The sequence below is a fragment of the Strix aluco genome, chromosome 4, assembly GCF_031877795.1.
Source record: "Strix aluco isolate bStrAlu1 chromosome 4, bStrAlu1.hap1, whole genome shotgun sequence".
In the NCBI taxonomy this organism is placed as follows: domain Eukaryota; kingdom Metazoa; phylum Chordata; class Aves; order Strigiformes; family Strigidae; genus Strix; species Strix aluco.
In genome coordinates, this window is record NC_133934.1 from 48,238,021 (window position 1) to 48,264,860 (window position 26,840).

At 37.7% G+C, this 26,840-nt stretch overlaps 1 protein-coding gene across 1 annotated transcript in view; it reads right to left on the reverse strand.

The window, feature by feature from the left end:
- Positions 1-882: 882 nt before the first annotated feature.
- Positions 883-26,840, reverse strand: part of GUCY1B1 (guanylate cyclase 1 soluble subunit beta 1) — a 46,964-nt gene continuing 21,006 nt past the window's right edge. The window contains exons 5-14 of the mRNA XM_074822963.1: positions 23,451-23,648; positions 13,692-13,922; positions 12,148-12,264; positions 11,191-11,324; positions 10,316-10,513; positions 8,274-8,511; positions 7,301-7,441; positions 6,006-6,160; positions 5,564-5,690; positions 883-2,189 (exon numbers count right to left, since the gene is read on the reverse strand). Of these exons, the coding sequence (XP_074679064.1) occupies positions 2,166-2,189; positions 5,564-5,690; positions 6,006-6,160; positions 7,301-7,441; positions 8,274-8,511; positions 10,316-10,513; positions 11,191-11,324; positions 12,148-12,264; positions 13,692-13,922; positions 23,451-23,648 (1,563 nt within the window). The 3' untranslated portion in view covers positions 883-2,165. The remainder of the gene's footprint in view (positions 2,190-5,563; positions 5,691-6,005; positions 6,161-7,300; positions 7,442-8,273; positions 8,512-10,315; positions 10,514-11,190; positions 11,325-12,147; positions 12,265-13,691; positions 13,923-23,450; positions 23,649-26,840) is intronic.

Consider the following 26,840-nt stretch of genomic DNA (forward strand, 5'->3'; position numbering starts at 1 on the left):
GCAGAAGTTTATAACTGTTATCTGAGAGTAATATTTTAGTATGATTTTAGTAACTGAATACGGCATTTAAGCGAAGACCAGTTTTAGTAATAAAAGTGGTTAAGTGTCTAAATCGTACTGGTTTCCTTGAGATAAAGGAACACAATGTATGAGCTACTATTCTAGTGCTTTAAGAAATTGGTTGTTACAGAGTAGCATAAAAGGAGCTTTAATACTCTGAAATGATTCAGAGTATTATATAAACTCATAGCATTATTTGAGTTTTCTGGCATGCCATCTTCCATCAGCTTGAAGTGTAATACAGAAACTTCAGTTACTTCACATCCATTTGTGTGAATTATGTCAATGCACAACCACAGCTGTCACAAATCCCATGTCTTTAGGAGTCACCATTAAAATTTTGGTAAGATTGATCAACTTTAAGTGCAAATTGCTGTTATGTATCTAAGAGAGCAAGGGCAATCTCTCACGTAGTGCTGGGATGCGTTGCTGTCCAACAGTGAGACGATGGAAAGGAATGTCTGTGGCTTTTTCCCTTCATTTCCCATTCCTAAAGCTTAGGTTGGTAACGTACATCCTGCACAAAGTGGGCAGCTAATAATTTTAATTGTCTAAGAGTTTCAAAGGAATGTATGCATTTTTGTGACCTCATCTACTATTTTTGTAGCATTAATCTACACATTTTGAACACTAGTTTAATCCGAGGATGTCATCCATTAACCTGAATGTGGGAGACTCTTGGACATTTGCAAACATTGGAACAATGACTCGATAGTTTATTTAAACTTGGACTTCAAATTATGGAATGGAGAACGTACTTGTTTTGTATCAAAGAATGAAATACAGCTTTCACCAAAAATAAAATCCCAACATTTCTATAAATCAGTGGAAAAAATAATTTATTGCCATTTCTTTTGCACATTAACATGAAACATTTATACATATATATTCTGTGCTGATAAGGTATACTAGATATAGACAATTTCTATACACAAAGTAATTGCACTATCCTATTTTATAATGCAAATATTCAGAAATTATCAGTCAGATAAGAATGGATATTATTCACATAAAAATGCACTGTATGTTGAAGTTACGGAAGGTCTATGCATCTGAAACTTCATCCACTTTTACTAACTGTATCAGCTGATGAAAGACACTATGTCCCCTTATATCCTTTAATTATGCCATGATGCCTAGGATATTATCAGGTCCTCCCAAGGAATAAAATAAGATCATTTCTGAAAATTAGAGAGACTAAACCAGAAGGCAACCATGACAACCATGTCCCAGCAGCATGCCTTTCAATTTTGGGGGCTCCATCAGAAAAGAATCAAAGCACTACAGGTAGTCTAAAATTGTCCAGCAATCTATTATTAACATGACAACTGAATTTAGTTAATATAAACCAATGGAAAATACATTGCAAGTGAACAGCATTTCAGTAAAAGTACATTGGCACATGCTTCAAATGGCAGTATCAGACAAACAACTGCCCCTGTTCAATATAGAAAATGTTTACATAGTGTCTACAAAGGGAAAATGCAGGATGATACAAAAGAGGAAACTTTTTCTAACCAGGAATTTACAGTGCATGAAGCGTTATTCACAAAATGAATGGAAACATGGTCATAGCAGAACTAAATCTGATAAACATTTATACAGTAATTTTCATAATGCTGCTTTAGTTATTATTTTTAAATAAGTTCTTTAGGTTCATTGTTCTGCCCAACAACTGAAATACCTATCTTTCCAGAAATGTCACTGATTCACGTAACCACTATACTTCAGAGACGAAGATGTGAAGCATCAGATTGAAGTGGTTAGTTGTGGCGTGCATACTACAAAATGTTATCCAATCTTATCCGGTGGTAGGAAGGGCCACGTGACTGACGTGCAAAAATGTGTATCAAAAAAAGGAAAGCTTGAAATACATGCTCATAGCAGAGATAACAATACCAAACATTAAGGAAAAAAAAAATAGCAGGCGAGCCAGGAGAAAAATGGTGAGTATGATTTCAGGAGTAGGGCAAAAGACAATGGTATTGCACATGGCAATGGGAGATATGATGTGAAATAACATCCATAACTCAACCTTACTGCCTGGCACCCTGTTTGGAGACAGTACTGCACCCTATCCAGCATCCTCTTCCTCTTCCCTCAGCTCAGAAAGCATCTTGCTTTGTTTCCTTGAGTGCATGCAAGTAGAATTTGAGAAGTAAGGGATTTTCTTTGAAGAAACAACACGGTGGGTCAATGCAGTGACAAAATACATTTTACAACTTGCAACCAGTATCAGTAAATAATAAAAATAATAAAACACAGCATAGATAACGCATGTATTTCTTTCGTATGTGTTGTATGTAGGAACCTAACAACTCCTACATTCCCTAATGAACTACCAGCTCTGACTGAGATACTTTTAACTTGTTCCCATCAGTAATGTGGGGACATGGCAGAAGGGAAAGATATTTGAAAGTGTGGAACGATGGAAATTGCAGTCAGACATCTGAGGCTCTCTGCAAACTTTATTTTTTACAACAAATCTGTGTCTCAAGAGAGAAGCTGCAACTGAACCTCTGTTAAAATAATAATAATAGTAATGATTAATCTTATAACATGCAAACAAGTGGATGCAAAATGAGTAATTGGTCACAGTTGCTTTTGTTCTATGTATATTTCTGATGCAGTTCTGATTTTTGTTGTAATGGTATCATGAAAGAGATATCTTAAGTGGAAAAAGGTAAAGGAGCAGTTCTCCAAACCAACACTGATTCTCGTAAATCCGGTCTTTCTCAGAAGTAACTACTGCTCACAGTCACTGGCATCAGAGATGCCAACTTAGGAACCAAGTTTGAGGTATGCTGAGCTGTTCCAATCCTATCATTTTCTACAGGCCTAGCAGAAAGAGCGTATTTTAAGCCTTGGTTTCACATCTCTATACCAGCTGTAAGTATTTTGTCTTCTTTCCTCACCACATATTAATTACTGGGCTTCAGGGTAAAATATTATGCTGATAAATTTGAAAATGCTGAACTGAGAAATCACTCTCTGAGAGATATAATGACAAGAAAAATATATCACTAATGTGAATCTATCCTAGATTTAAAGATATTGGAGGTAGAAAAATTCATGATAAAAGAATAATCAGCAAAAATATCTTCAGGATGATTTAAGAAATATTTTCATGTTTACTTCTATAAGCCACTTCCTGCAATAGTCTGGAGTGACCTCTCAGGAAATTTACCGTGTAGTTTCTGAATAAATGTTAACATGCCATATTTATTGTTACGAACAGTCCCCCTGAAATTAACAGCACTGCACGTGATAATACATTACCATGTGTATGCGTTTGAAAGGTCAGAGAGAATAAGATTTTGACAAGAAAACCAAGACTACACTCTTGCCTAAAGCAAAGCTATTACTCTAAGGTAATCAAATACAAAAAGTTGGTTATCTGATTTCTGCTTTTGGACTACAACTATTATGTACAGCCTATAAAGTGCCAGAAGTAACATGAAGAGTTGTCACAAGACAAAGAGAAACTGCAAACAGTTCAGAAAATCTTAAAGGAGTAAACTCAGTGCATCTTTTTGTGTATGGACAGATGAAATTGTGCAGGGAGTGAAAAAGAATTAAGACATCAGAGTATTATATTCTTTCACTTTTCAAAATCACCTCTGACAAAATGATTATCAGTTTCTATCACCACATGAATGTATCTTTCTAGTCTCCTACTCCCCCAAATTTACTACAATTTAGAAGAGATACCTTCATATGATGGGAGAAGTCCTTCTATCTGTAAGAATTACATGCATGTCTGATTTTCAGAATTAACAAAAACTAAACAAAAGCTAACAAAAACTAAAAAAATTAGAGAGGTTTTTTGAGTGTGATTAAACTGTGAGTCTTAAGTGCTTCTGAAAACCAGGTTGACGGTATTTTTCTGTCAGGTTTATTCCTGCCCCCATATCCCACTCTACAAAGCTCAATTACTAGATAATAGTATAAGCAAGTACCTCTCAGGACTGCTGTGAGGATTAACAAAAACAACTGTTGTACAAGATCTCTAAAAGGAGATTGCAGTATTTAAAATTCTGAACTATCTGAACATGTGCGAGGCTGAAACAAGGAAAATACCCACCTGACTCAGTACCCTTCTGAAATTTTACATTTAAAATTACAATGTGCCCTGCTACAAATGATAGGACATAATTTATAATGCAGAAAAACGTGAAAGGTGTTTAATTAAAACATATTTTAAATACAACTATAGATTTGAAAGAATGGTAGCCATGTGAAATTATAGTTAATCTTGATATAGAATAAAAATAGAAAAGTATTATCAAAAGTGGCACCCAGAATATTATTGTAAGTAATATATACTAAAATACAGACTTCAGCAGAGTTAAAGTACAGGCTCTCCCTTGAAGTTTAACACTGGGGCTAATGCTGGGAGTTACCATTAAAAACTCAGTATTCATATACCTGGGTACCAGTGGTAATAAATCTGGACTACGTTTCCTAAAGAACCAAAACAGTTTAACAGCCTAAATTTCATTTTCAGAAGCACATGAGTATTCAGATGTGTAATTAATCTCCTGTGACTTACAAGAATTATTTCAGCCAGGGTAACTGATGACTTTCATTATGTTAGTCAGGTGTATTTTTAAGATTAAATACATTAGCTTAAAACTCAATTTCTTTTTGTATTACCTTCAGACAAAATTCAAGCTATGTAAATTACTTTTACCCTTTTTTTCCTCCCTGTTGGCAATGGATGGACTATATGCACCTGCTCAGCTATGGCAAACCAGCTGGCATACTGTAACCTGATTAAGTGTTTGAGTTTGTGCACACTTATGAGTCTAGATTTCATTGGCTTTTAATGAGATTTTGATTAATACATGCCCAGACTTCTGAAATTGAGGCATAAGCTTAAAGACCACTCAGTGCTTGAAGAGCTTTACCCTACATCATTTTGAGAAGAGGATTTAGGCTCATATGTAATTTAGAAGAAATAGTTTTCACCCTACATATTTCTAAAGCGAGACCTCTATCATGAACAAGCAGATCCATCTGGGGTTAACAGACCACCATACACATCAGGTGTGAACCTGCCTGCAAGTAGTTTCTGGACTGTTGCCTAAATATTTGAAGGCACATTTCTTCACTCACTGTAAGCAAATGGTGAATTTTGAAGTGCTGATAACCAAACATGTCAGCTAAACAGAAACGGACATTATATTGCAAAATCTAGTACAGTGGAGAAATCTGTAAGAAGAGGGAGATATAAATATTTAAACACTTAGCATTCCCTCAAGGACTTTTTAAAATACAAAAGTATTCTTTCAGGGACTGCACAAACTGCGAAGACAAATAATCAAGGACTTTAACGTGCTGTCAAGATAGTAAATGCATTAATGAAATAGTGTTGTACAAAACTAAGTTTTTTCTAGGGAACGTTTAGTTTTGCAAATGCAAATGGATCTCAATGGTTTAGATTAAACTTGCCATGTTTATGCCTTGTTTAAAAAAAAAAATACACTTTAGTTAGTCATACCTCTGTCTCTGTACTCTTTCTGGACAAAAACCAAACCTGCATTGGTTCTTTTTTACCCTTCATAGAAACTGGACCCCTGTACTCCAGGTGGAACTGAGGATCTGAATTTTCTGGTGTCATAAGACACCTGAAATTGAAAGAGAAAACATGTAAATGTATGTACTATGCATGCACACCACTCACTACATAAAATATTAAACATGCTACAGATATGTGAGGAAATTAACAAGAGTCAAATCTATCTCTAGATCATTATTATATTTGCATACCAATAACGGTATATTATAATGCACTCTGCCATACAGTTTCATGAGAACTCATGTACTTAAGTAATGTGTTGCAGGAGTCCTGTCACTTTCAACTCCAAAGACATTTTGATGTTATGCTGACAAAGTGATTTCTTTTAAGATGTCAACACCAATAAAAATACTGCATCACTCACCTGTAAGTATATTCAGAGACATTGATCTTTCCTTTTTCTCCAGTAGTTTCTGTTCTGCTTGTTAGATTGACAGTATTTCCAAAGAGACAGTAACGTGGCATCCTTTGGCCTATGACACCTGTGACTACCTCACCAGTATGGATCCCTATTGTTATCTTTAGAGAGAAAAGAAAAAGAGTTTGAATATTGAAAATCAATGTAACTAATCTGATGTTTCTGACTAAATACAGGTATTATGCCATTTAAGTCTACTGGAGTTTATTTTTTCAGTGTGACACCCCTGCTTCTTCAAAGCCTTGCATTTTGTTTTGTGTCACTTGTTTTCGTTGTAGTGTGGTGTCATGGCTCTGTCTCCCACATGAAAGAACAAAGTCCATATTTCTCCAGCATGCACTATGCCATGCTGCTATTATGTACTGTGAAATTAAAAGAAATGGAAAGAGAGGCATACTCTGCAGGTCTGTGTTTAATGAGCGCTCAGAATATGCAGAAATGGATGGTGTAGGTCAAGAAAAAGATGTTTGTCAGAGGAAACATCATGGTATATTGCATTTAAAAGCTCAAGAGACAGGACAGTGGTTTGGAGAAGCTCATTCTTGTAACACATTATAGCTATTGTAAAGCCCCAAATCAAACCTTCTCACTTCTTTGCCCAGTGACAGAAGTACAAAGATCTGAGCTAGGTGTTAGATCAATAACATTCATGTAAATAGAAACATGCATCACACTCAGTACTTATTTTGCTCTCACAGCCTTCTGATGAGGACAGGTCAATGAAGCCTCCCCAGATGTGTATTAATGTCACAATATCTTCATAAAATCCCACAATGAATGAACTTCCACTAATATACAGCGTTGCCAGTAATCATTGCCATAACTGCCTATGGAACTGTACTTTTTAATGGAATATTTTCTCATGCTGATGTGAGGATCTGAAGCATGATCAAAAGTATCAGTGAGGGAATATTATTGTTCTGTTCATTGAGATGAAGAAGACTCAACAAATTGTATTTGATGGCAATGGGAATTTGTTGATTAGATTGGAAAATAGACATAAGTGATGTGGACCTAATTCAGTCCTTTAAAAAGTTAATCACAATAATTAGATTTTGAGGTCTGGGAACTGCACATGTCACATCTACATGTGATTCTTCATATTATCTGTACATGTCTCAGTCTCAAAATCTAACAGCATCAAAGCTCACACAGACTGGGACTTGAGCATTATCATATTTTAAAGCATTATCATCATACCAAAGAACAGGCTCTTCATTCAAGCCCACACATTTACTAACCTGTACAGGCTCACCATCTACTTGAACTTGGCCTGCTATTTCCATCATATCCAATGCCAGGTGACAGATAGATCGTGCATGATGAATGCAAGGCTCTGGTAGACCACTCACTGTCATATACTTGTCCCCAACTGTTTCCACCTATCAGGATATATATTTTTCAATTACTTTATTATCATGTGCTTTTGAGTACTGGAATGGATGAAGTGCTTCCTTTAAGACTGCTTGTCCTTTCAAATAGTTTCCCTTCACTTTCATTCAAATCACCCTAATTCCCGTCATCTCTGCTTGTTATTGGAGAGAATTTTTTGTATGCCCACAATGTAACAAATTAGAATGACACTGTGATTGTGTGAACTTGAGCCAAGTTTCTTTTGGGGTCTTCTGAATTTCTGTAGAAACTGAGTGCTATGCTTGTTTTGATTCACACCCTTGATTCACTTGGTACAGGACATAAAATTGATTTCTAGTAAAAGCTAGGAATGAATCTTATACAAATAAACACACAAGCATACACATGTACATATATATGTGTCTCTGCCTATCCACCTGCTACCAGCTGATCTGAAACTACACCTCATTCCTAATAAAGGAATGAAATTCACATTGAATAACTGCATAGTAAGTTGTAATTTACAACCAGGAGACCCAGGTAAATGACTAAAAAACTTAAAGCACAGGGCCAGCAGAACCACAAACTACTTGTATAAATGTTCACATCTGCTAAATATGGAAGTAGATTTATATATCCACCTAAGGGGTGACTGTGCAGAAATCCTGGTAAGCCTTTTATGTTCCTTCACACATTTAGAGATAAACAGCATACTCTTCTTTAGCTATGTAATATCAGGTAACAGAGTTCAAAGACTGAGAACATAACTATTTTTTTAAAAAAACCTAAAATGCAAAGGATGGAAAAGAGTGACATGATAGTAAATTATTGAAAAGTCACAGATTAAATACTTCTGCTTACCTTATAAACAAATGGATTCCTCCGTGAATCAGTCAGAATATCAAATCTTGTGTAAAGATCATTTAGAAGATTAACAATCTTCATGGCTCCCTCTCCAGAGGCATGTTTACTACAGAAGGCATTGAATCCAACAATGCCACTGAAAAGAATGGTCACATTGTCATACCGCTTAGCTGGAACAGGACGCTTGTGTCTCAGCTCATTTGCCACTGATGGTGGTAGAACAGAGTACAGTAATCTAAACATGTAAGGAAAGAAAAGCACAAGCAAAACAGAAAGAATGTGGGGAAAGGTCTTTATATTGGCACTCTGCAGATATTAACTTAGTACCTCCCATAGGGTTTATAACATACTCACATCATCAAAGAGCAGTTTACTGAGAAGTATGTTATTTGGGAAACGGGAGCTGATCTATATCAGCATACCTAAAGCCACGACATTTCAAACATACATTAAATGACACACATCTAAATTACCAACAGAATGAGGCATATATTACTAACTCTTCCCACATGATCTGTTAATAGTGTCTTGGATCATTTTTGCTTATTGCTTAAGTATTTCTGCCTTATCCTCAGCTCAAATAATCTGGTTTTGCTCACAGAACCATAAAAACTGCAAAAAACTGCAAAAAAGGCCATAAAGAGATCAAACAGTATTCCACTTTTGATCAATTCATGCATTGCTAAATGCCTCCTCTTCTGTTGTGAATGCTGCTTTTAGGGTTTATTGTATTTTAAAAAAAATTAATAGTCTATATGACATACTAAAACTTGTTCATATTACAAATTATGCAAATAAAATCTAAATCACATACACAGCTTCACCCTACTCTCATGTGCATTCCTTCAACTTTCTAACTGCAATCTTAAGCTGTGTTTCCCTCCCTACACAGCTAAGTGGGCAAGCTGAAGATGTCTTGACTGTTTCACAGATCTTAAGCATCACTTTGTATACAGCCTCCTGCACATACCCTCATTAGTTGCATTTTTGGCAAGTTCACTACTGCATGAGTTATAATTAGTGAATACTTTTGGCACATGATATAGCAACTGACACTGTCTGTTCCAGCAGCTGCCAAGAAGGCTAGAATTCCTGAAGATAAAATGACTTTATAAAGCAAGTCAACAGAAATGAATAGAAAAAATATTTTTTAGGCTTCCTTTTTCTTTGACTCTTCTGTCCATCCTTTTCAAGTCTTTTTACAATCATTTCCATTACTCTACTACAGAAAAAAAAATCCACAAGGAATTCTTTTATTACAGAGATGAGAACTATGTTTTATAAATGAGAGTCAACCATCAACCCCACACTGCTTTTCACACAAACTTTTGTTTAATTTACCTGCCAGTAGTCCTTGAACTGAGCTGCCACAGACTATGCTATGAATTTGATTTTATAGTTACCTGTAGAAATGGATTTGGGGCCCAATGCATATACTTTACTACTGTTATGTACTTACATCTAGATAGCAGTATTATCTAGATAGCCTCTAAACCATTTCTACAGGTAACTATAAAATCAAATTCATAGCATTAGTCTACTGCAAGACTTCACCTTCACATAGACTGTTTTCAAAGATATGTTTTTCTGTTCTATTAACTTGTGAGCATGGCAATCCGGAAAGACAAAGTGGTCTACAGCTGGTTACAGAACTCTTGTCAAATAGTAGCATTTGGGCATTCATCAAATTCATCTTGGTCACAGAGACTGCATGTTAAGAAAGTCTGCAAAGTACTGTTTTAGGTAATTCACAAAGCAAAAAGGACTGTCAGTTCACTTCTCATAACTCTCCTTTTCAGTGAAGGAGCCAGCAAAACACCTGTGCGTGTAGCAGCCCAGACTGCAGATGACATTTGACAATCTAAATAAAGAAACACCCTATGAGGCGTTAAAGTAAAATGTTCTTTCTTGACTCCAAAATTATCGGCCCTGAATATCTCTTGTATTCCTTCCAAGATTCTGTTACTTTTTGAAGAAGGTAGCTATAAATAATATATTGCTGTGACTGTTTCAGCTCAAAATCAGGATTTGGTTCTTACGTGTCTGTCTTTTTCTTTTCATCTTCCAGTGCACGCAGTGTGTGCTGCAGTCTGTCAGTGAGAATCTCAAGCTCTTGAGTCAGTTTATATTCCTCTCTGAACTGCTCTCCCAAAAGAACCAGATCGCGGGTAGCATCATGTAATGGAATGTCACTCAGATATAAACCTCTTCTGGTTAAATCATCCAAATTCATCACACTGCAATGTGGAGAAATATATAATAATATGGGTACAATTAAACTCACCAAAGGAGCATTTAAAACTCAAATGAACAGCAGAGGCTGCTGAATAACAGAAGAAAGATTATGCTTCTGAACTTGTGATGAGCTGTACAACATCCCTTCTACGAAATACGTTAAGGTAGTCTCTTTCCTTTCTGTCTTCATGCACTCTCCCCCTTTTACACAGGAGATTAACGTATCATAACTGTGTAATCTGATGTGTTAGCTCAACATGCTCTTAGCTAAAGAAGCCATCCATTTAATTCCCCATTCCAACTACTTCTTTATAATCATCACTGCTCTATTACATTAAAACTACTGCAAGAATATATGAATCCACATAGGAAACCAAATCATTGTGGTATTTCTTAGCACACTCAGAGTAAGAAACAGAGGACAACAGTTGCCAAAAATCATGGAATCATGAGGAATTCCCATTTGTACAAACTGGGCCAGAGCATCCCAATGTTTATATTCAATTATTTAAGAATCAGTCAAGTTCTGAAGCTCTTCCCTCTTTTAATATAAACACATGAAAATCAATGAAATCAATTGAACCAATTAATGCCTGTAGTACTACCCTCATAAGTGTTGTTAAAATTAGTAACTATAAAATGAAAATCAGTATTATAGAACTCTTAATGTTTAAAGCACCTCGGTGAACAAAGAAAAAGAATACTGTCTGCTTCAGGCAAGTAGATCATTTGCCCTTTCAGGCGTAAGCAGCTGATTTCTGTTCCAGTCAGTTCATCTTCACACTCCAGCTTTTCCACATCCAGCAGCCCCTCCTGGTGACGAAAAGTCACAATTATATAAGGGCAATGGTACATGTATTACACTCCAGGCAACATATGTAAATGCCTTCACTATGAAGGCAGTCAGAATGTTTGAAATAGAGTTACAGCCCACATTAAAACCCAATTAATTTCTCATTTGAACACCACACACTACCCATATTTTAATACTGTGATTTGCTACCTCAAAGATATAAAGCATGGTATCTTTCATGCTCATAACTTCTTGTTTTCTTCTGCGTCATTTTTTAACAATAGTTTGCCAAAAGTATTGCCTATTCTATGAAGTTCTATCTGTGCCTGGGAGCATCTCTAAGAAATCTCGTCGGTTTCTTTCAGGTACAGTTTTCTATAAATAAACAGGCTCCTTGACACAGTAGGTGCTACTCTACATGCTGCATTCATTCATATCACCCGCCTCCTCTCCTGCCCTCTCTAGAGAAAAGGACACAGAACTATGTATGAACATATGGGCCCCAGCAAGAACACATTTCATATTTGTCTCCCATACTGTTATGAAGCAAAAGTAAATGTAATTGCCTTTCTACTTTTACTTTGGTACAATGCTGTGTAATGGGTTGGCCCATTGCAAAGAAAGCATCAGACATTAAGTATATGTACTTTACCATTCCCATAAAGCACTCAACAGCTACACATGAATTCACACCTGTGACTTTTTCTTGGCTCAAGACTCAAAAGGGACTGAGCATACTACTGGGCAAAGAATTTTCTCTGAAGACTTCTGAGCTTTCAGCACTTCTTATCTCTCCAAAGCATATTTACTTAAAGAAAAGCCAGGTGAATATTCTCTAGTTACCTTGGTCCTCAGTACAAAGACTGTATTGATATGTGAGAGGATCCCATGGAAACTAATATCAATATGAGGCCGGACCAAGGAGAAAACTGACAACAGACTGCAATTTCCTGGCTGCAGCTAGAATTAAAAAAAAAAAAAAAAATTGTTATGCTTTACAATAAAGACATACATGGAGTAATTATATTCCATTTGCTTAGATTACAACACTGAATGGAAGAGAATATATACTGTATGCATTTCTCCATTAAAACACAAGGTTTTTAAATTAAGGATTTTACATCAGAAGTCTATTGACTTCAAAGTGCAATTCTGGTCTGCAAGATAAATTTGTAAAATTGTGTTAGACTACCACATTCGTTATCTGTCAAACTGTTCCCACTCTACAGTAAAAAAAGGTTTCCAGTGTTTTCCTCCTAAGTGACCTCCTTCAAACTTCTTTTTCAATAAGCTATGCTCTCTAAAGCATCAACTCTGATAATAAGGATTCTGACAGCCATTCTCAGTAGACTGAATAGTTAGTTATAGCTGTTCTGTGAATGCCCTTGGGAAAAACCTGGCAGAGCTACTTACAGAGCTCTTCTTTCAAATCTCTCCACAAAATTCAGAGAGAAATTACCAAAAACAAATTGCAGGAAAAACCAAATAACATGAAATTGCATTTTAAAAGTATGTCAATGATTCAGAAACAACATGGTATGTGCAACATTAGCCTACGTAATTGTAAAGATCCTTTGGTGTTTTCATCATCTTACCTTTTGCTTCTCTCATATTACTGTTTTTACCTGTTGCTTATTTTTAGAAACACTGTCAGCTCTTTCAGGCAAGAACTGAGGTATTCTATTCATATACAGTATATATAACTTCAAAGGGACCTCTGAGTACTCTTTTACTGTAAATAACCAGAGGAAATTGCAGCAGCTACATTCAGTTCAGAACACATATCTATATATCACAAACAGTTTGGCTCATCTTAGTTAATACTGATGCTTTTGATGCACAAGCCAAGAAAGTACACTACAACTTCTGTTATTCTGCTCTTCAGTTACTGTGCATCTGACAGCTTAAGTAACTGAAAACATTACTGTCAAGTAATATATACAGACTATGTACCTGCTGCTACACTATACAGTAGTAGGGGAAAGACCATTTCCTGAACCACAGGCTAAGTTGCACTGTCTCACATCCACTTTAAAAGAGTTATCTCCCACTTTCATAGCAAATGTGTCTTGGAGTGAGCTACAAGAAAGAATCGGGCATCAGGCTAACACCTGAACCGTGGGGGTGATCATTATTTTCCCTGCTCAAGCTTATTCTGTTACTGCACATGGACATGACTATAAGAAACAGAGCTGTTGTACAGTTAGGGCTATTTTCACAGACCTTTTTCAAACAAGAGGAGCACAATGTAGTAAAAAGTATACAGTTACACAGGAATGCTGCTTAGATAGAGAATCTTAAATATATTTTATTCATCTTTAAAATAAACCTGTGAAACATCTAGCATTAGGAATCTCTATGATTATTCAGCATGAGAATTATCTAACCTGTGGAAGGACTCTGTATATAGCATTGCCACACTGCGTGACCACGAGATCTCTGTCAAATATTATGTGGAAAGGAAAGGCCTTGCAGAAAGTGTAGGGACTGATGCGAGACTCTTGGGTACCGTTTTCTTCAAATCTGTCAAGGTCTTCATAGTAGTCCTCTTCTTTAGACTCCTTCTCTTCAATTAAAAACTGAATGTGGTCGCATTCCTCATTTCTCTGTTGAATAACCTAGAAAAATGAAGGAAAAAATGAAAAGCTGAAAACTCTGCTACTCATTAATAACTGGAATGAAGACAGGAATACATTTAGAGCAGAAGGATGAATTCAAGAATGATATTTGCATCTTGAAAAATATTATATTCTAATAAGTATTTCTGATTTTAGAGGATCTTTATAATTCCAGGTGAATAATTATGCCTTTGGTTAGCCACAGTTGCTCTTTGCATGAACAACACACTGAAAATCACTCAAATACAATTTATAAAGCCTGAGTGAAATGTACATCTGAAATCAGGGGTCAAGGCTCAGGTTACGCTTGCTTTTACTGGTAGGTGCCAGAAACCAAGACCCTCCCCTTGAATGAACATGTTGCAAGTCTTGAATTACACAGACCACTTGAATCCTTATTTTGATGAAAGCTGTTTGCAAGGTCTGTAACACAACAGCAAACAGCGCTGACCAGAGGATGAGCATGTCACAGCCAGCCAGAAGAAAGGTGGATGGAGCAGATGTTTGAATATACAGTCCTTACACATTCAAGCAGTGATGACTACAAGATGAGGATCAACAGATAAAACTAAAAGCAATGACAATCTTTTCCAAGCTGCACTCCATATTAAAATCACAGCAAAACCAGAGTCATCTACATCAGTCTAATCTCAAATAACTGTCTTGAATATGGCATTTCACACTTTAGTAATTTTACTCAAAGTTAGTAAAAAATATGAAATTAATAGGGATTATTTTGTTTGCAGTGAGAGTCATGTATTGCAGCATAATTAAAGCTAATTACTAATAGAATAATATAATTTACCTTGAGAGGCCAAATTCACCTCTTCTCAAGCCTAATTAGATTTAATGACTGGAACAGAACAATTCTATTTATACAGTATTGTTTAGCAGCAACTCTCTGGAACATGTTGCACCTGATTCTACTTTCATGTAGAGTCTGATCCTAAAGCCACTGAAGCAAAAAAAGACTTCTTAAAATCTCTAATGCACCCTGACTCTGCCCTTTACACATAGTCTAACCACAGAGATTAACAGTTACAATATGAAAACTGAACAGATACGCACAAACATATGCACTTGACCCCTAAGATGTTCAGCTTATCAAATATTTCTCCTCCACAACTGTCAGCCATGCTAACTGATCAGCTGGGGAGTCCTGATTCCTTTATTTGTTCCTACACAAACGGAGGAGTGTAAAACAACAAAATCATATTTTATTGCTAAATGATGCTTAATTTAAGAAGATAGTGTTCCTTGATCACCTATTTGACTATTCATTTAAAGGAAAGAGAGGCTTTTCTGGAGGACAGTTCAGAGCAGGAGCCTGATTTAGGTGCTCTATACCATGTGCTGCTTCTCTTTCTATCGCATATATAAGTAACTTAAGTGAAAGATCAGCCTACTAAATTTACCTAACGCTGGATGTATGAACAAGTTCAAATGTTAATGACGATAAAACCTAACCTCCTCAGGAAGCTGTGTTAGTAATCCATACGGCAGTGTCTGGCAAAAAGAAATAGGAAATTATGAGTTAATAAGAGGTAAACCTTGGAAAGAGTATGTGGTGGTCATTTGAGGAAAACAAATTATGTGGGTTTGTCTAGGAAAATGAAACATAGTAGATGGAGAACTAGTTTTCCTCTGAATTCAGGGTTTAAAGATTCTCCATGTCCTCCTTTTCTTTTAAATCATTATCCCTGAAATTGTGAGAGACTGTGGCCACACTGAAGATTCATAGAATGCAGTTACTGTCTTAGTTCTTACTTTCTGTCACTCATACACACTCCCACAGGTTTTGCTTTACTATTACTGTGTCCAGGGATAGCTGAAATTATACACAGTAACCCTTTTCAAATTGTGTAGAATTATGACTAGAATTGATCTATACTTCCAGATCATTTACAGTCTTGGATCTTACTTCAAAGAGTTGCTCTTGCCACAAATGGAAAAAAATGCATACTTTGGATGAAAAGCTTCTTCATTTGGAAAAGCAGTCCTAAAATTAATTTTTAAAGATCTAATAATTGTTAAGGAAATGTTCATATTAACAGGATATCACCTTCCAGAGATATTACCACTGAATGACCATCTTAGTCACTGCATACTTGTATTCTGTACAACTGCACCCGTACTTAAAAGTTTTTTCCCGATAACATGCAGCACCTAACGGATTTTTTATAACTTCCCATTTTTTTCCATTTATTAGAAATGAATGATGCATCAATAAACAAAACTCAAGTATTGGTTAAAAAAAAATCACTTATGAAAATAGAACTGCTACATGCTTCAAGACGTCTAGCTAAGTTTGAGACATGACCCTCCACAGATCCTACAAGCTTACACAGTGATGAAGTCAGTCATCACACATGATGTGCTATTTTCCTAACTTTTATAGATCAGAACTGTGTCAGTAACAGTGCAAAGCTGCAAATTTTCCTGGTATCTTCAAGTTTATTTGCAACACTATTTTTGACCAGACTCCAGGGCATCCAGAAATGCTTGCTGTATTAGTGCATCACACTAGTGAGCAACGAACAACAGGCCAAACACATGGAAATCACAGAATTACAGAATCACAGAATCATCTAGGTTGGAAAGGACCTTGAAGATCATCCAGTCCAACCATTAACCTAACACTGACAGTTCCAACTACACCATATCCCTCAGCGCCATGTCAACCCTACTCTTAAACACCTCCAGGTATGGGGACTCCACCACCTCCCTGGGCAGCCCATTCCAATGCCTAACAACCCGTTCTGTAAAAAAATACTTCCTAATATCCAGTCTAAACCTTCCCTGGCACAACTTGAGGCCATTACCTCTTGTCTTATCACTCATTACTTGGTTAAAGAGGCTCATCCCCAGCTCTCTGCAACCTCCTTTCAGGTAGCTGTAGAGGGCGATGAGGTCTCCCCTCAGCCTCCTCTTCTCCAGACTAAACAACCCCAGTTCCCTCAGCCGCTCCTCGTACGACATGTGCTCCAGACCCTTCACCAGCTTCGTTGCCCTTCTCTGGACACGCTCCAGTAATTCAATGTCCTTTTTGTAGTGAGGGGCCCAAAACTGAACACAGTCATCGAGGTGCAGCCTCACCGGTGCCGAGTACAGGGGTAAGATCACTTCCCTGTCCCTGCTGGCCATGCTATTTCTGATGCAAGCCAGGATACCATTGGCCTTCTTGGCCACCTGGGCACACTGCTGGCTCCTGTTCAGCCGGCTGTCAATCAACACCCCCAGGTCCCTCTCTGACTGGCAGCTCTCCAGCCACTCCTCCCCAAGCCTGTAGCGCTGCTGGGGGTTGTTGTGGCCCAAGTGCAGCACCCAGCATTTGGCCTTACTGAAGCTCATACAGTTGGCCTTAGCCCATCACTCCGGCCTGTCCAGGTCTCTCTGCAGAGCCTCCCTACCCTCAAGCAGATCAACACTCCCCCCCAACTTGGTGTCGTCTGCAAACTTACTGAGCGTGCACTCGATCCCCTCGTCTAGATCATCAATAAAGATGTGTCAGACCTACAAGATAGCCACAGAGCCAGTTGCACACTCCTGGTAAACCTGATATGCTCTGGACATGGCTGGTTTACTGAATTTGATTCTGGTTATCCATGCACCGACCCTTATTAACAGAAGCTACAATCATAGCCCTCTCCAGGCTAAGCAAGCTACTTCCTGTTGGATATGTAATGTCATAATGTTTTTTTCTGCTTACATCCTTTATGCACTATCTAATCTCCCTAACTCATGATTTCATCCACCTTGTCAGCAAATTTAAAATGAGAACTTCTGGCCATTAACATAATATGTTGAATTCTGTCCCTTCACCCTTGTACTTGCAGATCCAACCTAATTGGCCAGATACTTACCTGGGATAAAGACCTGGCCTAGATGCTCTGGAGTAAGCTTAACTAGAATAGAACTTACCTATTGTTTCATTCTGCAAGTGAAGTTTGCAAGCCACAGAATTTCAGTATCATTTAAATATTCTTGAAGAAGTCTCTGTTCAATGCTTGACAAATGAAAGTTCAGTGACAGAAGCAACAAAGCCAGGAATCTAATTCTTCCTCCCCCTGAGGTCTTAGCTGGTGAAGTGACATCAGTTCGCCACGTCTAAGAGCTCAATCACCATAGTAACTGCAGTTAAAAACTGAAGGAAAAAAATCACTCTCCTGGTTCAAAGAGAATATATAACCTCTAAATGCTAACCTCCCTGTGCTTTCCAGAAGATGTATCTTCAGAGTTTGTCTTTGCTTAGCTGAGTGAAAAGTCACACAAATGTTTCAGGGAAGGACAATTCAGTTATTTTACAATGACTTCATGGTTTAATATATTTGGTGAGCTTCACACAAGATATTAAATCAAGCAGTATCACTGTGATACAGCATGTATAACAAATACATGCTATCTGTTAAACTTTCACTGATGTATCTACAAGACAAGACTCAACTCTATAGATATGAGCATGTCCCCAAGATATACTCATCTCTCAGCATAAGGGGAGGGACAGAATGTCCTTGGGCGGGGATCTTTTTCCACCAGATTGTGAAGATTAATACAAAGCCTGGGTTTTGCCATTTAAAGGTCAATACAGGATGAATTTCTTGATCTCTTCTGATCAAAATTGACCGTGCAACACCACTTGACAAATTTCACTGCAGCTGTTTCAGGGTGATCCTGATGCAAAGCAGTTCACTGTGGAAATGGTACCACTCGTAGCTTTGCACATCTGAAGTTAAAACTGCAGGAATGTATTCACCTGGCGGCTGGTTTCAAGGCAGAGACTCTCATTGCACCAAACCTCTGTGCCTGGAGCTAGTGAAGTTTCCTGCTGCCCTTGTGCCAGAATTAGAGGCTGATTATGCTCCACAATTCACTTACCTTCATACACAGCTAGCATTTAAATGTATGGATCAGTAGTGCTTGTCCTCCATGACAAGTACCTAAGTAGATTTTAGGTCAGCTCTCCAGCTGGTCAAATTCTGGCTTTGTTTTTTTATATTGCCATTAGTCAGAAATTACCATTTCATCAAGGATTTCCCTTGGCCTTTTCTCACTTGATATTGTAAACCATCTTCCCTGACTAAAAGAAAGACTATGATAGTCTGCTCTCAGAGAGTAACGGAACTGCGGAAGTCTTTTTTTTCGCAACACATTTTTGGGCTTTGTAGGATTGTACAACATTCTTCATTGACCCATACCATTTGCAGCCTTGAGGGAATCTCTGTCCTGACTTTACCTTCACAGGTCACCCCCATTTATACATAAACAACCTCTGACAAGTGAAGCAAGAGAAGGCATAGCCAGAAGGCTGCTAACAGAGATCTCATGTCAAAGCTGGTCACCAGCATTATGAAGATTTTTAGCTCTCATACTGAGACTGGCAGAACTTAAATATTCTTAGCATGTTCTCAAAGTCATATTCTTGGGACAACACCTGCTGCAAAAACTATATAGTCTTAGCTCTACCATATCAGGGAAGATAAGAAAAATTGGATTTGAACTAATTAATCAATTATTGTACTGATTAATCAATTATTGTCAACCTAGACTTTCCTGAACTATTCAACTGGAATTGTGAATCCAAGTTCAAAACAAATTGCCTTTCTTTCAGTGCTAAAAGAGTTTAACAGAGACAAAGCGAGACTTTTTTTTTTCCTTTTCCTTGTCTTCAGCCCACACATGCCCTAGGTATTGAAAGAAAAGGCACGTTTCCTGAAGAACACCATTCTGGAAAAAGAAAGCCCTACTGTGTTTCAGAAGAGCACGCAAATATATATATGTATGTATATATAGCATAATTCTGTGTGAAACTGCAGAAATGTGATAAAATTCAACATTGTTTTTTCCTATTTAGCCATTTCTCCACCCAAAGAAACAATTTGGAACAAAACAAGAACAATGTGTTCTTCTCAGTATTTATTCTTCCTCTTGTGATCATGACATTCCTCAGGTTTTCTCTGCAGGTTGGGGGAGGTGATCTTTCCCCTCTATTCAGCAGTGGAGAGGCCACACCTGGAGTGCTGTGTCCAGTTGTGGGCTCCTCAGCACAAGAGAGATACGGAGCTACTGGAGAGAGTCACTAAGGGCCACTAAGATGATGAAGGCAGTGGAGCATCTCTTGTAAGAGGAAAGGCTGAGATAGCTGGGACTGTTCAGTCTGAAGAAGAGAAGGCTCAGAGATAACTTACCCATGTGTACAAACACATGAAGTGAAGGTGCACAGAGGATGGAGCCAGGCTCTTTTCAGTGGTGTCCAGTGCCAGGACAAGAGGCAATGGGCACAAACTGAAACACAAGAGGTTCTGTCTGAACATGAGGAAACACTTTTTTACTGTGAGGGGGACTAAATACTGGCATCGGTTGTCCAAAGAGTTTGCAGAGTCTTTATCTCTAGAGATAGTTGAAAGTTATCAGAACATGGTCTGGAGGAACTGGCTCTAGATGGCCCTGCTTGAGCAGCAGGGGTTGGACAAAATGACCTCCAGAGGTCCCGTCCAACCTCTGCCATTCTGTGATTCTGTGTAACCCATGAAACAAAATCTAACCACTTAATGAAATAAAAACAGTATTATTGTAAACAGTTAAGATCTGCTACCACCTTCACAGAAACTAGTAATATGTAAGACAAATACAAGCAAAATTTAATAAAAATACACTTAGAAGCACGCATTCTCTCAAGCAGATTTATGTAAGCATTTGTTCTAAGCAGCCAAAGAAGAAAAGTGGATAATAAAGTACTAAGCATCAAATTGCAGATACCAACTTTACACTACTATAAAGAGAACTGTAGACCTTACTAAACCAGTCCTGTGATGGATTGTTACATAAATGCTTTGGAAAAAGAGATTTGGAAAGACAACTCGGGAATCTCAGCTCTGTTCTTGCAAGTCAGAAGGCAACTCCCATAACATCAGACACTTAGGGCTAGGCACTGGGGCTCTTATCAGTTCCAAATAAAAATTCTTCCTTCAGCAAAATTCTAACTAAAGTTCAAACCAAGAATTTTACAGAAGAGGCATTGATTTGTCCACAAACACTGAGGGGATGAAGCAACTCCACTGTTTTTCCCATGCTGTGCTATTTCAAACAATGCATTAATTACTAAGTCTGAAACATGAAAGCATTAATTTACTAAATTACAAGGCAAGGGATTGAGATGAAAGAAGTCGGCCAATTTTTTTCTCCTGTTCTCATTTTTTTGAATGATGTAAAACTAGCCAGGTACCACAACAGCAGACTTACTCTGCTTTAAAACCCTCACTCTGTACCATTAATGATTAATAGTTGACCTGTGGAGGGAGACTTTCATTGTCTTTGTGGATAAGCTGCAAATTTTGGCACTCTCACCTTACAGAAACAAGTAGCTGATTATTCTCTGCTTATCCACCACTGAAGTTTGTGAGTACCTGTGGAGCAAAGCACTACTGAATGTCACTGAAGGTGTCAAAAGCTAGACTTTATTAACCAGCAGAGACAAGAAAAAGTTCAGGGTTGAGGGCACATGAATTTCTAACAGGGACAAGGGAAAAAACAGGGTAACAGACAAAATAAAATACAGACAGTATATACACTTTCTTCAGTTTAGAGGTAATACTAATTTTTAGGCACCTAAGTGCTTTTGGCTCAGATGGTCTGGAAGAATAGTTTGGATTTAAATTAAACTTTATGCTCACTTACAATAGGTTTGACCAACACTATTCAATTTCTATTTAATTACAGTATAACAATTAAATTTCCAGAAAAGCCTAACAAAGTCAAATGAAAATGAGAAATAAATTTAGAATCAATATTTAAACCTCTTTGGAACATGTATTATTTGTGAGATGTCCCAGATGGATACCAGTACCATCCAATACAATCTTCTCAACAAAGTAACATTCAGACTGATGACACAGTTTGTCAGAAGTTTGTTCTGGTAGCTGCTTTGTGCAACCCAGATTTCTCCTCTGCCCCACTGATCACTTTTGACTCTGCGTGACCCCTCGACTATGCTGGCAGAACTCTGATAGACAGAACACCAAACCACATAAAGGAACAGATGTGAGTAAAAATAACCCATAAAAAAACCCCTGTTATTTTGAAACCAGTTCATTTCCTCAGTCTAGTTTATTTTACAGCTTCACAACAGCTGGAGAGACACAGCTGAAGAAGCTGTCGTAGGACAAGCTTGAGCAGCAAGAGAAGGGGGACTGTGTAAGCTGTCTGTGCTACCAAAATAAATGCTGCCAAGCAACAGCTTCAGCACTCTTGCAGCCAACTTTCCAACATGGTCCTCCTTGACTGTATCAGCACTTTGAATAAACAAGGACCTTAGAAAAGGATTGTTTTGATTCTCTTGCATCCTTCCGTATCTGATTACTAACACCTGCTGTAAAAGTTTGAACTATGAATTTCTACAAAATAGAACCTAAATGGAGACATCAAGTATATCACCATCACTATACAGAACTATCCATTCAGTATAAACCTGAGCTAGCTTACAGCAAGAAACCTAGAAGGCAAATACTCCAATATAGCAATACAAATACCTTTGTCATTGGGTTCCTCGTACATCTCTTATCTGAGCAAAATCATGTTTTGTGATACACTCATGAAACTGGAACAGATTTTCCGAACAAGTATACAATGAAACTGTGCTAGAAATGTAATATGACTAGGGAATCATAAAAAAAAAAAAAAAAAAGAATGCTTGCTGTACCTGCTTAGATTCTCTTCTACTTGATGAAAAGTATTTTCTATCAGTTGCAATATTTCTAGCATCAGAAAGCTTTTATTTGCTGTTTTTCCCCAGATATATCTGCATCTTGGACCAAGCTCTGATGTTGTACCATTACATATGCAAGGCATATCAATTAAATCTTCCTGTTGCTCTGTATGGACACAAAGCAGAAACCTCTTTCCCATTTCACAAGTGACTCAGCACACATGACATTATGCAAACTCTGTGACTGAAGAACATTTTTCCACTTCTGGGGCTGTAGGTGTATGTCTAGCCACACTCCCACACAGTGGTAGTATGAGACCCACAAACACATTCTGGTTCTGGGATGGACCTGGCATGCAGGCTGGGAGGAAAACTCTCTGCTCGCCAGCCAAGCCTCATCAACACACATCACTCTCACACTCTGCACATAGATGAAGAATCTAGGACATAGAGACAATGTCCACGTTCTCAAAGAACACAGCAGACAGTAAGAAATATATGCCAAATATAAAATAAAATGGAAAAAAGCACCCCAAATAATCCAGTACCTAATCTCTGTACTTGTCATCTTCTTTGAATAAGGGGTATTGTTCTGAGCTGTTCCCATTTGGGTCTGTTTGCAAATTAGTCCTGGCCATCCCAGCACATGGCTGACGTGTCCTTAAAGCAACACAATGATGATGGCTCTTCCTGAGTCAGTACTGATGCCATTGCTTCACAGAGGACAGCAACAATGAAAATGATTGTTTGCCATCACCTCACTTTTGATTTTCTTAATTTTTCCTAATGACATAAACTTCCAGTATGTACATCCCTTCAGACATTACCTTCATATCTATTTCTGTACCGTGGATCTGTTGAGCTACTGTTTTGATGATTCCAATGACAATATCCTGGAGACCTTCTCTTTCCGAATAGTAATGCAGAATGAGTCCCTTCCCCTTCTCTGCATCAGTGCATCTAAAGGAAGGGGCTCGCATACCCGGGTAAATAGTAGCAAGGTGGTCATGCAAAGCATCCAGGTTCTGGAAGAAGAAATTAAAAACATGATTATAAAGCATTCACTTATTAGTTCTGAAGAAAGTAAGTACATATTCTGTCTAATCTGAACATCGCCTTTCTCCTACTGCTCACACTCCCTGTGCATTGCCTTATTATTTGTAGAACTGCCATCATAGCAGGCTTTTCAGGTAGCTTGTGATTGTTCTTTCCATCTCCTCTGGCACTATTTGGATGATGAACGGCATCAGAATTAGCACTATTAAAAATTACTCCAGACAGTAAGAATTCATGCTTGACTATGCTGCATTCTGAAACACTCCGATGATTAAAGAGCTTGTCTGTTTTTCTCGCTCCTGTACCTCACCCATTTTCATCCCTTCCAAATTCTAGTCCCTATAATCACCTCTTCAGATGTGAATTTAGATGTCAGATACAAATACACGTCTGAATAAACATGAATCTTTTTCCTTATTTTCAATGAAACGGGATAGTTCTGACATCATAATAGTCAACCCAAGTTTACAGGACCTGGGAAAGTCTCAAATTTAAAGTAAAGATTTGAATGTTTTAAAGACCACTCTCAAATACATACTTTCTTTGTGAATAATTGAAAAAATCCCAGAATACATAGAACATATCACAGCTGCTGTAACAATGTTTCAGAACAGGTTATTCAAGAAAGGGAAGAGGTCTGCTATTTTTCCAGCTGATGTCCCGGACATCTTATGTATTTAACTTTAAATTTTGACCAGACAATTTGCTATCTGGAGAGGAAAGACAAATGATAAATTGATAGGCATATCAAATACAGACATTAAAGAGAACAATGAGATCAAAATCACACTAGAACACAAGTCTAGCTCCAACTTTGATTATGAAGCAATTATCAAGGCTTCAGTTTACTATCTACTGTATATTTAACACAGAAAGAGCAACCTAGAGCAACCTTGCTGGGTAGTGCTGCAACCCACATAATTATTTACCTATGCTGTAAAATTCATATAAGTCCTTTATATCTTAAGTCCAGAACATTATTGCATATTTTAAATGTTGTTCTCCCACCCCCCCAGGTAACTGCTAGTACCAGGTTTTGCATATTGTCTTCTCTCAGCACAAGGAGAAGTAAGCTGAAAATATTTTTAATGTGCTGTCTGGGCCATTCTCCACCTTTCATGAGCATCAAATTTGTGGAAGCATACTCAACTTGATATCATGTGAGCTGTGAAGTGCTGGAACAGCTGCCTCTTCTCCTGGGAGGCCTCCAGAGGAAATGAGACTCAGAAATTAATTCTGTAGGATGTACTCAGCCTGGAACTTCCTCCTTCAGTTTTTTAGTGTGTTTCAAATTCATGTTTTTGTTGCTACGTCAACACCTCCAAATTAAAATTTGAAGAAGCGACAATCTGGGAGTCAATTCATTCCAGCTGTCAGTGAGCATTCAGTTGCAAAAAGTATAATGCTTGAAGGCAAATTCTGTAAGATCTTTGCAGGGTTCAAGACAATAAATTAGAAGAGATTGCTTTGAAAGAGTGTGGATGAGAAAAGAGCGAGAGAGCTGACTGGCTCCAGGGGATTGCCCCCCAGTCTCCTTAATTGGGTGCAGAACTGCTCTTTCAGTACACATGCCTCAGAAACAGCTGGGATATATCGACCTTTTAGAAAAAAACTCTTAATGAGATACATGGGAAAAGATGATAATCTTCCAGTTACACAGTCAGCAACATTTGAAGAATTTAAAAAAGGAATTTGTTATGGGAGGATAATGTCAAGGACAGAATTTTTATAAGATGGTTGTCTAATTATTAACATTTAAGTCCAGCACAAGTGTTGTTAACATATGGCAGTAGCCCCATTCTACAAGACCACTTTGCCACCCTACTACCCCATTGCTGACTTTGTCCAAGCAGTGTCACAGGTGAGCCCATGTGATATGCCCTTCAGACTTTACTCTCTAACCATCCAGAGCAGAGGACTTGCCCAGAATGTATTGCAGCTGCTTTCCAGTCCCCAATGTGTCTTTTCTTCCCATGCTTACTGATTATGGGGTGAGCTAAGCACTTACTGTATTCAGAACCTTGCTACAACACACAGTGAAGCAGTACAGATGTGCTTCCAGACAAAGGAACTGAAATCACTCCCAGATCCTGTCACTTAGACATTGTCATTGTCACTCCCACTCCTATTTTTTGTTGTGTTTGATCCATTGTAAAGTGACATTGCAGCTTCTGGAAGAATAAATGTGTCTTTTTTTTTTCTAGTTTGTTCACCTGCTGTGGGCCAGAGACGCAGTCAGGTACAGAAAATAATAGGTTAAGCTCTCTCCCTGAATAGCTGGCTCCTGGACTGCTCAGATGTATGCCAGAGCTTCTGCTGGGACCAGAGACACTAATTCTAGAGTTTTGGAAAGCAGTAATCAGCTCCATGGTGAAACACAAAGGGATCTCCGAGTGGAACAAGCAGTGATACTAAATCAGGCAGGTCCTGGCCTGTCTAAAAGCAAAAGGGTTGTGATTGGCACCTGAAATACAAAGATATGCTGTTCAGATCCATGGGGTACAGAGCATCTGGAAACTTTTCTAAAAGAGGAATTAGTTCCCTGAAATTTATTGCGCTGCAATTATGGACAACTAAATAGCCATGTAAATGATTCCCTAAATGAGAGAACTAACCACTACTCCAGTGTTTGATTTTCATTCAGTAGAAAGCTACTGAACATAACACAAAAGCACACTTCGGGTTTCTTAGGAAGTACCTCTTTTCACACCGCTTCTTTTTGGCACATTGACTTTCAATATGATTTGCAATTTTTCCAGGCCTGTGCTTTTCATAGAAAGTATAAATATTAGATTTAGTTGTGCTATCTTTTTCCTCTTTCATGAAGATTGAAGTACCTGTGTTTCATCTATGAATAAACTAAATTTTCGCTGAGATGTCAAGGGAAACAGAACATAAATATGAGATTTATTTTCATAAGCTTTAAAAAGCTGCAGCCCTCAATTATTTCGCATATCCTGGACTCAGTACGGATTTCAAAAAGCACATTTTGGAACTCAATTATGTATTTTAAGAATTTGACAAAAGTTCAGCACATTAAAACCAATCTGCACCTTTTTTGTAATAGGTTTATAAATTAAGTTTCCTGACCTAATCTGACTGCTGGAAGATGCAAAAATAATAAATCACAGATAACATTGATTTTCCATCATAATAAAAAG